Source organism: Pseudoliparis swirei, chromosome 20, assembly GCF_029220125.1.
Source record: "Pseudoliparis swirei isolate HS2019 ecotype Mariana Trench chromosome 20, NWPU_hadal_v1, whole genome shotgun sequence".
NCBI classification, from domain to species: Eukaryota; Metazoa; Chordata; class Actinopteri; order Perciformes; family Liparidae; genus Pseudoliparis; species Pseudoliparis swirei.
This window is the reverse complement of record NC_079407.1, coordinates 15,582,878-15,597,259: the sequence shown is the minus strand read 5'-3', so window position 1 is coordinate 15,597,259 and position 14,382 is coordinate 15,582,878. Positions and strand designations below refer to the sequence as shown.

General features: G+C 40.5%; 1 protein-coding gene across 4 annotated transcripts; it reads right to left on the bottom strand.

Annotated features, from left to right (window-relative positions):
- Nucleotides 1-813: 813 nt before the first annotated feature.
- LOC130210989 (arfaptin-2-like) lies at nucleotides 814-8,519 on the bottom strand. 4 transcript variants are annotated; one of them, XM_056441547.1, is made up of 10 exons: nucleotides 8,263-8,519; nucleotides 8,047-8,155; nucleotides 7,431-7,539; nucleotides 5,165-5,227; nucleotides 4,223-4,309; nucleotides 3,980-4,083; nucleotides 3,640-3,861; nucleotides 3,400-3,557; nucleotides 3,115-3,289; nucleotides 814-2,164 (listed from the first exon to the last, which is right to left on the bottom strand). In XM_056441547.1, the coding sequence occupies exons 2-10, from the start codon at nucleotides 8,143-8,145 to the stop codon at nucleotides 2,009-2,011; spliced, it is 1,173 nt and encodes a 390-aa protein (XP_056297522.1). In that variant the 5' UTR covers nucleotides 8,146-8,155; nucleotides 8,263-8,519; the 3' UTR covers nucleotides 814-2,008. The 4 variants fall into 4 exon arrangements, with proteins under 4 accessions (XP_056297522.1, XP_056297524.1, XP_056297523.1 ...); XM_056441549.1 differs by lacking the exon at nucleotides 4,223-4,309; XM_056441548.1 differs by lacking the exon at nucleotides 5,165-5,227.
- Between the last annotated feature and the right edge of the window lie 5,863 nt (nucleotides 8,520-14,382).

The window sequence follows — 14,382 nt, the reverse complement described above, 5'->3', positions numbered from 1 at the left end:
AATGAAACATGCTGTCGTGAAACATTATGCTATTCGCCCACAGTGCGGTTCGTTCGGATAATAGCGTCTGCTAAATGACATGTAATGTCATGTAATGTCATGTAATGTCATGTAATGTAATGTTTGAACGTGGTTGTCTTCAATTAGCAGCACGCACCTCAACTCTGCCCCAGAGACGATGCGCATGGTGGGCGTTGCGTGTTTGTGGCGAGCCGCACCAGCCGCCATGCTTCTGTATGCAAACGAGTGGTTGTCTCGAATCAAATACTAAAGGAAACTCGATGAAGTGTTTCAAATAAACTCGTTGTCTGCTGGGCAATCTGTTAAAAATAGCCAGTGCCCTAATACATCAGGAATAATTTTTTTTTTAAAAAGCATACATTGCATGTTGCAACAATAGCAGATACTTATCTAAACAGAATTGACCGACTTTCTACATACAAACTCCAACGTGTCACTTGTTTTGCCGTTTCCCTGCAAATGAGCAGCAAGTGAAGCAGAGTGACAGTGGGGAGAAACTAAATGAGTGAGGGGCGTGATTCACCCGGTAAATTCACCGGATGTGATTTATTAGTTAAACCCGTCACAAGTCCACGCTTGAATCTGACAGTGTGGGCAACTAAACAGCTAAAACTAACTTTGCAATGTTATATTTTCACAACAAAAGCTTGTTGACACAGGTGCAGTACATGAACCAGTTCAGTGTGACTATAGATGTAAACTACTTGGTCTTGTCTCCAGATTGCTTTTCTACCAAAATAACCCCATCAAATTGCCGCACTACTGATTTCCAAAACAGCACTTTCAAGTATGAAATATGAAGGGCAATTTAATAATCATGAAATAAGATTACAAGTCATAGACAACATGGAGATATTTCAGATTGTATTATGTACATAATTCATGTTGAATACATATAACATAGATAATCTTTCAGAGGTTCCCATATGAAACTGACAGATCTGTGTTGATCGCACAGTTGGGTGAAACAAAACATCCAGCAGATGTTATTGGAAATGCTGAACAAGACAAAGATAATTGAAAAGAAATGCACATAACCTACAATGCGGTCACAAATGCATTGGCAAATAAATAGATAAGAAAAATGTGAGTGTACATTCTGTCCTCGAAGACACTGATATTTAAATGTTATCCATATGCATGTGGTGTTATATGGATTCTATTCATGTTCAAGAATGAGTGGATTTTTTTTTGCACACAGGCACCTCTAAATAAAACAGTTTTATCCCTTTGTTAGTTCAGATGTTTGTATTTATAATCAAAGCATCCGATATATTGATTTCTTGATGCTGAGTTACTAAGTGTAACATCTGTTTTTGAGGCTTGTGCTGTGCTGCATTTATCAGGACATATCTCAAGGTACTCAAGCTAGAAGATCAAACTAATTATGGATTCTATATCCGGTTAGAGAAAATGACTATATTCAATACATACATCGCCCTTCTCTGCATGTTAACTGCAAACATGATAATGCATCCTAATGTCTTTGATCTAAATCTGTAAAACTAAATTTGAAAAACATGGCTCAGTCATGCACACTCAAGAAAAATACAATTTCAGAGAATGTTTCATAAGATTTGACATTATCCCTCAAACTTGCTAATCTCATTTGTAATTCCTCTAATGTGATATACCCTAAAATATAAGATAACACTTAAAACAACATTTAAAACAAATAAATGCATGTGCAAAACTGCCATGGGATCTCTCCCCAACAGTAGACTATACTGTACATAAATAAGTGATATGGATGACAATGATTGTGCAACCTAAAGAATAAAAGTAACAAAAGGTGAATTGTGTGATGAAACCAACTACAATTGTACCATCTATGTAATCCAGGATACTGAAATACAGAAGGAGATATCTCGTGTTTGTCTTGACCACTGACCGTAATTGATCCTACTATGTACATTTCATTCTTGTCCATCGAACCACGATGTCCGGATCTTCACAGACCAGCGTGTCACTGTACATGTCAAACTCTTTACTGCTCCTCCAGCCAGGATGGCTTGTCTGATCCGGGGGGCTTTAACTTGACATTGAACTGTATGAGAGTTTGTTCCAACTGCTCCTGGTTGCCAGCAAAGTAAGCGGAGATAGCATTATGGAAGAGAAGCAGCTGCTTCTGCATAACCTTCACCTGGAAGAAAAGAGGAATGAAAGTCTGCCATTACAGTTCAACGTGTTTAGTACAGACAGCCCACTGACGTCTATCAAGATGACATTTACTCGCTGCTCAGATTAGTTTCTGGGGAATCAAACTAAAAGCAATGTGGACTTTACATCAAGATGTATTCCCCAGTCTCCTCAAGCAGGTTCTAAGCTATTTTAGGCATTATATACAGTTCTAAAAACAGTGACGGTTGTTTTAAAAAATCCTTATTTTCATTCATTTGGCAAAACTGCCACAAAAAACTATGTGTACAAATAAAAAGATGTTATGCCTTCGAAATGTGTGGTGTGGATTATGGGTCTGTATTTAAATTTGACAAATCTGAGGCATTCTCCCACTTCAGTGTAATTATCTACAGCATGAATGAGCTTGCGTGAAGAAGTCAGCCCTGCAAATCAGTCCTAAACCACTGCTGCACTAAACAACATATGAAATGTTTGGACTTATTTATCACTGTAAATTAGGGATCATCTCACAAACCAATGTGAGGGGAAAACAACTAATCGGAAAGAGTCACAACATGCTGCATCTTTTCTGAATAGGATTGACTGCACTGATATTCTCCACATTTCAAATGCTATCCAAAAGCAGTTTTGAGTTTATTTTTTTAAGGGGTAATGACAACTTGCTAAAGAACCGTTTTACTTTTTTCCCTGGTAGATTCTTTCATGCCTGTTTCACCTCTGACCACGCCCAGCAACACTCATACCTGTGGTTGGGTGTGGTCAAAGGGGAACACTGTTGCACCTGTAACCACAGTGACTGTGGGATCCTGGAGTAGACTAACACATCACTGCAGCTAAATGAGACGTTAACCCACAGAAGATCATTACAAAAAAAAAGATTTCTGGAGGTATTGAGTTCCTATTTAAATAGGCGGACATTCGAAAGAACATTTCAAATTGTAATCCATAAACCTTGTTTTCCTCCAGGAATTTGAGCTTGATGGTGACATCACTACGCAGCCTTTCATATTTGTCTCTGTGGATCTGGTAATCCTGCTGAGCCATCTCAATGCGGACCATGGCAGCTCCATCCCTCGGGTTCAAACTCTGCTCCTCCAGATCAGAGCGATAGGCATCAAACTCAAGTCTGCATGCAAAAGAAAAAAAGATCAAGCCGTTTCAGTTTCCAGGTTTTCACTCGACAGGAATTCCTATGATATCAACTCAACTCCTAAACATGATGTCAGGGTTTGTTACCTTGTGTTTTCATACAGCTTAATGGTCATCAGAGTATCCTCCATTGTTTTGTTGATAAGGGTGTCGATGCCGGACACAAAGAAGCTGATGGCGCTGAGCAGCGCCTCGCCGTTCCTACACAACAGCTTTTGTGTTTCTGCATTATACCCAAACTCGTCCTGTGGAGGAACAAATTAGTTTCACCTGCTAACTTGTGTTCCACGTCACATCCCGCAAGGAGCTTTATCCACTGTCTGGTACCTGCAACTCTGGGGACTTCTGACTGAGCTCGGTGAAGGTGTCTCCGAGAGCCTGTTGCGTCTGCACCATGCTTTGGAAATGGCTGGTGAGTGCAGTGGCCAGTCTTAGGATGTGTTCATACTTGTTCTTGGTCTCCCTTAACATGTCAATCTGAGCCTCCAGTTCCAGGTCCACTGTTCTGGATCCTTTGCCAAATCTCTCGGAGAACATCTGCTTTGTACACTGCGTAGCGGATATAGAGACTAAGATTAAAGTCAACATAAAGAAAATCTCATGACATTATGGTCAGCTCGACTAAAAAACCGAAACAAGCAAAGTATCTAGACATAGTGCACAATACCTTGTATGTGTTTATGCCCCATTTCTTAACACTGTCCAATTTCTCCACTGCCACACCCCGAGAAACTTCTTCAGTGGAATTACCAGTGTTCTTGTTCGAGGATCCTAACAGAGACGACAACAAAAAAGAACAATGGACACTCTGATGCATGTCATCCTATCAAAGTGGACAGAGCAGACATTGCATGGGGCATGACAATGAGGGAAGAGTGCAGTGTGGACATGATGGTGAGCCTGGGGGTACCTGGATGCTGGTCTGTGTGCTGGGCAAGTCGACTGGCTGCAGATTGGCTTTTAGACAAGCCAGCAGCCCTGGCTTTCATGCGAATGTCTGAAATGAGCATGGTGATGATAAAAGAGCGAAGGTGAGAGGAAGGTGTGAAAAATATGTCTCAAAAAAGTTTGGCGGTGACATAGACAGCTGAATAGCATACTGAAAGAAAAATAATGTTACGCACTGTGGTGAAGGAAACATTAAAAGACTTTAACCCTTGTGTTGCCTTAGGGTCATTTTGACCCGAATCAATATTACACCCTCCCCCCGCCTTTGGGTCATTTTGACCCGATTCAATGTTTCACCCTCCTGTTACCTTTATATTTACTAACATATTTTACCCTTTGGGTTCAATTTGACGCCAGCAATTAAAACCTCCAGAAAATTATTAGAATTAATATTGTTTTCCAAGTTTAAGTGTGAGGCACTTTATGTTTGTTTGTTGACTACCGAAAGAACACCGACATTAAACATTGAATGGGGTCAAATTAATCCTAAAGCGGGGGGAGGGTGTAATATTGATTCGGGTCAAAATGACCCTAAGGCAACACAAGGGTTAAGGGGCCTTGAAATAATACACCATGCAGGTTTCTCATGCAGAGGAAAAGGAGTTACAAAAAGATGAAAATGGACTTCATTGGATGAGAAGTCAATACCAAGCAATGCCAAAACAGTCAAAATTTATTTTACAGTAAAAAATATGACATTCTTATTCGACATCAATAAGTTTAGTGCACCCCTTAGTTAGAAAGTTGCCAAAACACGTCTTGCTGCTGAAGCTGTGAGTTGAAGAGGTACAAGCAAGGTTGCATGAAACTCCCTCAATCAGGCAATATCAAAACCTCTTATACACGGCCAAACAGACCAGGATATAAAGAAAAACCAAAAAGAGTTGTCAGAATGCACAGCCACCTGGTCCTGGTGCAGGGGCTCGTCTCCTGTCCAGATACTCAGGGTTGAAGCGAACTGCAGGCCCTATGGGATATGGATGTTTGTAACGTGAAGAAGGAGCCTAGAGGTCAGCAACTCTCTCGTGACACATCACAATACAAGGAGCTCTCGGTATGGTTTCTTTAAGTATTAAGTATTAACTTCTCTCGGTGACTTAAGCATTGCAACAACATTGACGGATCTCTCGCATTGGCAGTCTGCACGGCCTGTTGGGAGGAGTGGGGGGTCAGAACAGAGAGTGGAATGAACGGTGAGCTGTGAGAAGCCAGGAAAGTCAGCACCTGGTAAAGTAATCGAAGGGTGATTTGTGTTGATCGACAACCCTCCTCAACTGATGTAGAGTTATCAGCATGAGTTAAAGCTATGGAAAAACAACTGTTACGCAACACATCCTGTTACAGAGACTGGAGCAGTCGATTGGCATTTCAGGCACGGCACTAATTTGGTTTAAATCCTATTTATCAGATCGATCTCAGTTTGTATTTGTAAACGATGACGCCTCGATAACCACCAACGTTAATCACGGAGTTCCACAAGGTTCTGTGCTTGGACCAATTTTATTTACCTTATACATGCTTCCTTTGGGCAATATTATCAGGAAACACTCCATAAACTTTCATTGTTATGCAGATGACACTTAACTATATTTATCGATAAAACCAGAGGAGAGCAACCAACTCTGTAAAATTCAAGCATGTCTTAAAGACATAAAAACATGGATGACCTGCAACTTCTTGATGTTAAACTCAGACAAAACCGAAGTAATTTTAATCGGCCCTGAGCACCTCAGAGATCAATTATCTGGTGATGTGGATTCTGTAGACGGCATTGCCCTGGCATCCAACACCACTGTAAAGAATCTTGGCGTTATCTTTGATCGGGACTTGTCCTTTAACTCCCACGTAAAGCAAATCTCAAGGACTGCATTCTTTCATCTACGTAATATTTCAAAAATCAGGCACATCTTGTCTCAAAAGGATGCAGAAAAATTGGTTCACGCGTTCGTTACTTCGAGACTGGATTACTGCAACTCCTTATTAGCAGGCTGCTCTAATAAATCTCTTAGGTCCCTCCAGTTGATCCAGAATGCTGCAGCTCGTGTTCTCACTAAAACTAAGAAAAGAGATCACATCACTCCTGCACTAGCTGCTCTGCACTGGCTCCCAGTAAAATCAAGAATCACTTTTAAAATTCTTCTCTTAACCTACAAAGCCTTGATTGGTGATGCTCCATCATATCTTAAGGAGCTTGTCGTACCATATTGCCCCACTAGAGAGCTACGCTCACTAAATGCGGGACTACTTGTAGTTCCTAGAGTCTTAAAAAGTAGAATGGGAGCCAGAGCCTTTAGTTATCAAGCTCCTCTTTTATGGAACCAGCTTCCAATTTCAGTCCGGGAGGCAGACACAGTCACCTCGTTTAAGAGTTGACTTAAGACCTTCCTCTTTGACAGAGCTTATAGTTAGGGCTGAATCAGGTTCACCTGGTCCAGCCCCTTGATATGCTGCTATAGGCTTATAGCTGCCGGGGACGTTTTAGCATGCACTGAGTACCTATGTCCTGTTTCTTCTCTCCTTAAGGATGAATTTTCATCTCTCAATCGCACGTTACTAACTCTGCTTTCTCCCGGAAGTCCTTTTGACTTTACGTCTCATGGGGTCATCGGACCCTATGAGACGGCATAGATCTATCTGCCTGATGGATCGTCTGGGTCGTGGAATTCCTGCTCATGACTACGCCACTGTCCTGTTGAGACTCCGCCCACCTCCTCCCCACCGCCATCTGCCTGATGGATCGTGGAGGTCTCCATCGTGGAATATGCCTACTATGAACTATTCATACACTCTGTCATATTCATTGAATGTATTTTAACTCTAAATCTGTCCTTCTGTACACATTACATCTATTGCATCTGTCCATCCTGGAGAGGGATCCTCCTCTGTTGCTCTCCTGCAGGTTTCTTCCCTTTTTTTCCCCCCTGAAGGGTTATTTGGGAGTTTTTCCTGGTCCGATGTGAGGTTTTGGGGCAGGGATGTCTATGTGTACAGATTGTAAAGCACTCCGAGACAAATTTGTAATTTGTGAAATTGGGCTATACAAATAAACTGAATTGAATTGAATTGAATCATTCATGATATCTTTCTCAGCACAAACTGTATCTGTACCTAGAGGAATAAACAACAACAAAAAATCTGTCATGGATAACATTTGACTTTTCTAACAGTACCTTTGATGCTACTGGTAGGAATGATGCCCCCTGCAGCTCCTCCATAACCTCCTGAGACGATGTTGGTTTCATTCAGGTTGGGTCCAGACACCATCACCTGCTGCAAATCCTGGTGGATTTACAATATTGGTAGCAAACATGATTATGCAGGCCATACAAAAAGGGCATAGAAAGTTGCAACTTAAAAAACAAAATATATATATATATTTTTTTCATATGATGGCCCTTAGTCTTACTTTTTACAGACTCACTTCATGTAGAACCTCTGATACTGTAGCTTTCTCAGCCCTGTTAAACTGTCCCATAATGAGACAGACAATATGCACACTAGTTGTGAATTATACTGACTGCGGCTGCTTGTATGCAAAGGCTCGTATGGCTTCAGCATCTACCACACCAGAATATCAGACTCCCTCTCCATGCCCTCAACACATCATTCCCAGTTGCAGGTACTGATGGTGACAGTGGTATGACGTTACAGCTCCTGCACATAGCAGCTGGCCTAACCGATTCCCAGACTGTGCTATCACGTGGAAAATGACAGAGAAACAAAAAACTGATCACAAAAGAACAAGACCGAGGTAATAAAAGGACCGTGTCAGTGTGACTAACTGACCTGCTCCAGGCTGTCATCCTCCTGCAGAGTCCCTGTGTCGCCATTGCTGTTAATGGGGATCTCCATGGTGGCAGCCTTGCTCATGATACTGTCTGCCATGATGCAATCTCTGCAAGACAGCAGCCAACACTGACACATACTGATGGCATCATGTTGCACGTTGACACAATAATGATGGTATGGCGCACCTCGACACACACATACCGCCTCGCTTACATTGATGCTAACGTGGCTGGAGAACCTCAGCGGTGCCGCAGCTACAGCTAGCGAGCTCTCTCCACTGAAGCAACCCGAAGTCCAGTCGTCCAAGGGAGAAACGAGCCGTTTTTTGCACAGACAGCAGGCTTGAATTGATAACGTGTTTTAACCGGAAACCACCGTTGTCTATAATAATCATTGAATGCAAAGTCCGTGATTATTTTCCCTGTAACGGTCGCGTAAATCTGCCACAAAGTCCCCGCTTCTAGCTTGCTAACAGCTTAAGTGGTACCTCTTCGAAATAAAAGCGTGCGGGATTTTTATACAAGTGCAAGTCACACAACTTGGTTTTGATAGCAGAGCACTTTGAGTAAAAGTCATAATATAAACTGTTTATTGTGTGTTACTTTATAAATGAGAGGCTTCAAGCGTACACTGTGAATAGATGCTCTTATTCTGAAATAATAATACCGTAAACGTGGCATCGTCGTCAATCCTCCTCCCCCGCTCCATCTTCCAGGTCGTGCAGTGCTGACGTAGGTTTATCCCTAAGCTGCAGTACCATTCTGCTCCTAAAGATGTCCCTAACAGCCCACTGATGGGAGGAAAACCTGGCACAGTAACTCCTTCAGTAACTGCTTTAAGGAGTCCCTATACAATGTTATGATAATTAATCACGAGAAGGAAGGCTGCTGCGTCCTGTTACCTTGATTGCAATATCTCTTGAAATCAAACTGTATAAATACAGTCGTTTGTTTTGAGATGTGAAATGCCTCGAGATAGACCTCACCCTCGTAAACTGACCACACTTCCAATTATTCGCCTCATTTGTTTCAATCAGGGATGCGAGGGAAGTGCACATGGTCTCCAAATGTAGTTTGTGAAATTACTCCTGGTCTGAACAGAGAACAAACAACTCACATTCACAATGTAGGCAATTCCTATAGTAAAATGGCTAATTGTCATTGATGTGCTGATTTCCTGCTAGTGAACTTTTTTCCAAACATCTCAAATCTCAAGTTGAGAAAACCTTTTCCCTTTTGTTGCTTCCCCTTCAACATCGTCCCCCTCCTTCTTTTTCAGGCTTCTGCATATGACTAAATGTGTCTTCTGCATTACCAATATCAAAGACATTTAAAAGGCGAAGAATGAACTGGGTTAGCCACGTGTTCCTCTTAATTCACATGTCAATTGTTATTGGACAAGATGATATGTGTTCTGCTTTTGATCCTGATGTCAACATTCATAGTATTGCATTGAACAAGGTTTGTGCGCCATCATATACTGTACACACATTTACAAAAGAACACTCTCAGTCATTCAGTTCAAAACATATTGTATCGGTGCATATGTTGATGTCACATGTAAATTGTTGAGGTCAACATTTATATCCCTAACCTGTTGATATGTCCATTTGTTGTCATCATGTGTATCCTATAATCAATCCATTTTGTTATTTGATGATCTGTTTTATACTGTGTACTGCTTATTATTACTAGATTACCTTATTGCAAGTATGTCCCAATACAGTTAGTGCAGGAAATCAGTCTACCTGCTAAATCCCTACTGCACTGTTAAAAAAAAGGATTTCTATCTCAATATACGACAAATCTGATCAATCAAAAAATAGCTTTAGGAGGTGAAATATTCCTGTGGTTCACCAGCATGAGTTCCAGTTTTTGTGAGTGAATAATTGTTTGGTGTGTTTTGACTTATACCATATGAAGAGAGTGACTGACTCAACATCCTTTAGCTCCGGGACCTTTGACCTCAACATTATTCATGGGCCACAAACCGCCTGATGTTGCTGGGAATTGAATTTTAAAACCAGTTGTTATATTTTTTGGAGTGGAGGTCAAGGAAATTATGTGCAGCAGTTAGTTACCATCATTGCACAGTATTTTAAGCTGCAATCAGGTACTCAAGGCGTATTAAAGCAGACTTTAATCATACATTATCTCATGTTTCAGCTTCATGGCAGTCAACAGTTTTTAGTTTTAACAAGAGCAACAGTGGGGGGAGGTGGGGGGAGGAGTTTTACCACTTGTGAAGCTCTCTCTACTCTCACCCTTGGATATACATTTTAACACACCAGATTCTCACACAGGAGAATACAAATGTAGTATTACCTTTACATTTAGAACTACAATGGGCACTCGGTAGAGCGCATACCTTCGCATATCACAAGATTGGGCATTGAATTATGAACATTTTGGCATTAGTTGCATGCCAATTGGACACAAATGTATCGTGCTATGGTAAAAAAAGAGTTTGACCTTTCCATGACCTTGACCTTTGACCCGATTGATCCCAAAATCTAATCAAATGGTCCCCGGATAATAACCAATCATCCCACCAAATTTCATGCGATTCAAGAACATTTTGACCTGTTCATGACCTTTGACCTTTGACCCGATCGATCCCAAAATCTAATCAACTGGTCCCCGGATAATAAACAATCATCCCACCAAATTTCATGCGATTCGGTTCAATACTTTTTGAGTTCTGCGAAAGATTTTGACCTGTTCATGACCTTTGACCTTTGACCCGATCGATCCCAAAATCTAATCAACTGGTCCCCGGATAATAAACAATCATCCCACCAAATTTCATGCGATTCGGTTCAATACTTTTTGAGTTCTGCGAAAGATTTTGACCTGTTCATGACCTTTGACCTTTGACCCGATCGATTCCAAAATCTAATCAACTGGTCCCTGGATAATAACCAATCATCCCACCAAATTTCATGCGATTCGGTTCAATACTTTTTGAGTTTTGCGAATAACACGCATACAAATAAATAAATAAATACACGGCGATCAAAACATAACCTTCCGGCATTTTCAATGCGAAGGTAACAAAACCAAATAGAATTGTAAAGGTCTCATCTCCTCTGAGACGGCACTGCATGTCACAAAGCGAGCGTATGCATGTGAGGGGAGTGTGAGACCTAGGCCACAGTTTTCCCTTCCCTATATCATTTTTAGATAATAGTTTATCATGTTTTTATTGATAATAAAGCAGACTTCCAGATGTTAGGAGGTACATTCATCCTCACAGAGCAAAGAAGAGTCCTGCAGTGAGACAGATTAATCCAGAAAAACATAGCAAAGCAATGCTGCCGGCATTCTTACACCATGGGAATGACAAACAGCACTCCATTTTTACATTATACAGCATATGGAAGTGCTTTTTATCGTGCCTCTAATGTTCCATTTCAAACAGTCTATCAACCTTTTTTCCCCCGGTTGGTGTTTCTATCAATGCTCTCCCAGAGAAACAGCAATTTCTCATTATAATGAATCTTTGGATGCTGGGCTTGTCAATTGAAGAGTGTCTCAAAAGAAAACACATAATCAAAACAATAAGTAGGTGCTTTTGCCTTTAATGAATAACAATATGATACATTTAGATATCGATCAGTGAAAAATAATGCATGAAGGTTAAATTACATTTCTAATAATAATAAACATTATGTTGACTAACAGATGTGTTTTCAAATGAATCACAGCTGAAAAAGAATCTTTTTATTTTTAATTTCTCTGCTATCCTCTTTATTTTGAAGGCTTTCATGTAGGAATAAACTCAGAGCTGTCAATAGTATTGCTATCGTTGAAATCAAGTCCCAAACACTGGGGAAAGTAATATCTTAACACACGAGAAAAAAAATAATGCCAAACTTTCGGGTATGATTTAGTAAGTCTGAAACATTTTTTTAATTTCTTTTTAAAGATTTTCTGTTTTATACATACCACCTCTGCAGTAGTCAGCGTGTCAACCTTGTGTATATGGCGTGAGAGCATGGCCCTCCTAAAATATAGGCTTTGCTATTACTCTGATGTTTCCACTTAAATTCACCTGCATAATCAGAGGGACAACCAGTCAAAGTCCGAAAATAAAATGAGTGGCCAATTTAAGAATCCTAGAATCCCACAAGAGCTTGTTGGTATGTTCACTGAAGTGTTAAAGCAGTTGTTAATTTGTTTTCATGAATGCTAACTGTGGTTGGCACACAGAGGCTGCGGTCAGGATATGCACGAAAGGGCATTTGTTTAGTTTCTTTACACTGTTTACTTACTTTGTCACGCAATTGCAGTTTTCAGTCTTCAATTTTGCAATCTCATTCATTTTAGTTTCAGGCATTTTCTCAAACCATGAATTACTGTGGGACTGCTACCTATGTGAAGAGATTCAAGCTCTGAGTTATATAACAATATATACTACTACAATATACATTTACACCAACGTTTAAAAGAGGCCATCATTGTGATGACAAGTTGTAGTTACTATAGAAGTATTTTGTGAAATCAAACTGAAATCTTGATTTTGAGCCAGTAGGCACCTCTTGACAGAACTCGCCTCAGAAAACTTTAGATAAAGTCAATCGGCCAAACAATGCAGAGCAATGTACATGATTACCTTCCCAACTATACCCAACATTGATTAGCAACATTTATTCAGGCTGCTTCAAACATTGTGCTCCTTAACCCTTGTGTTGCCTTAGGGTCATTTTGACCCGAATCAATATTACACCCTCCCCCCGCCTTAGGATAAATTTGACCCCATTCAATGTTTAATGTCGGTGTTCTTTCGGTAGTCAACAAACAAACATGAAGTGCCTCACACTTAAACTTGGAAAACAATATTAATTCTAATAATTTTCTGGAGGTTTTAATTGCTGGCGTCAAATTGAACCCAGAGGGTAAAATATGTTAATAAATATAAAGGTAACAGGAGGGTGAAACATTGAATCGGGTCAAAATGACCCAAAGGCGGGGGGAGGGTGTAATATTGATTCGGGTCAAAATGACCCTAAGGCAACACAAGGGTTAAGTAATCATGTAGGTTCTCCAAGGGTGGACAAATGTCTATTGCAATACAAGGAAAGTCAAGGTATCTTAAAGTTATTTAACTTTTATGCAAAAGAGAGAAAGTGAAATATGTACAAAGCAGAGTGATTTTAACAACTAACAAATATTTAGGATAACTTTTTTGTTTTGACAGATATATTACCCTCATGTGAATATGGTATTTCTTGGAAAATACATTTGAAACCTAGATTACTTAACACAAATAATATCAACATTATGAGAAAAATAGTAAAACATGACAAATGCACCATGCACTTTAGCTCCTGTTTTCTTTTCCAATTGTCTATATCCAGGTCAGGGTCAGTGGCAACAGCATAGGCAGTATGACTTATGCCCCATTCTCCTGGAACTTCCTCTTTTTCCTCCTGGGGGATTCCAAAGTGTTCTCCGGGTCAGCTGGAAGACATATTCTCTCTGACTTTTCTTAGATCTCCAGCAGGTGTCTTTTAAATCAGTCAAGCCCAGTACCTAATACTACATTTATCTGCATTCTCATTTGTTTGATCTCAATCTAAAGCCTGTGAGCATATGGGCATGTAATGGAGGTTTTAAGTCCAATAAAAAAAATATTAAGGCCAAAGTTCCAGAATAAAAATAAGAAAGACAATGAAAACATCAAACAGCTTTGCATCATTCCAATCGGGTGGCAGAGAGTCAGTGGACGAGGCTGCTTGGAGGTTGAGTGTGGGAGTGTCTAGAGACAGCACTTTGGTGGGGTGGGGGCATCGTAGCCTGAACGTCTCTTGACCCCCTTTACCTTCACTCATGAGAACAACTGGGATGGCTCAAACCTCACCTGAACAGGATGTTTTCAGGACGTCTCAGAGAGTTACTTGGGGGCATTTAAGACTCATCTTTGGAGATAATCATGCACTGATATCAGCACAAATGTGTCGTCTGCAAACAGATAACTACTCGAGTGACAACGATTTGGACGCTTGGAGACTTCAAGTGACTGTTGATATCTTGTCCATGACTATATTAGAAGTCGAGGAGTTGACACAGAGCATCCCGCTGAAAGCACAATGCTCACATTAAGCAAGTCATAAAAAATGCTCAGAGAACCATCACAGCTTTGATTCACAATGTACAGGAACCACATATTGTGTTCATCACACAAGATACTTTGGGGAACTTGGTTGCAAGCTTTTTCCAAATTCATAAAACACATGTGGACAGGATTAGCAGACTGTCATGATCGAGGATAAGAAGATCACCATTCTGCAGGTTTTACAATATTGGCGTCTCACTTCCAGCACATTGGCTG

Bases quoted from the DNA above. Each gene is read 5' to 3' on its own strand.
- LOC130210989 (XM_056441547.1), bottom strand. From the start codon at position 8,145: ATGGCAGACAGTATCATGAGCAAGGCTGCCACCATGGAGATCCCCATT. The intron at 4,310-5,164 runs GTGGCTGTGCAT...TGCTCATTTCAG, and splicing joins AGCCCCTGCACCAGGACCAG to ACATTCGCATGAAAGCCAGG. The intron at 3,558-3,639 runs GTACCAGACAGT...GTTCCTCCACAG, and splicing joins AGAAGTCCCCAGAGTTGCAG to GACGAGTTTGGGTATAATGC.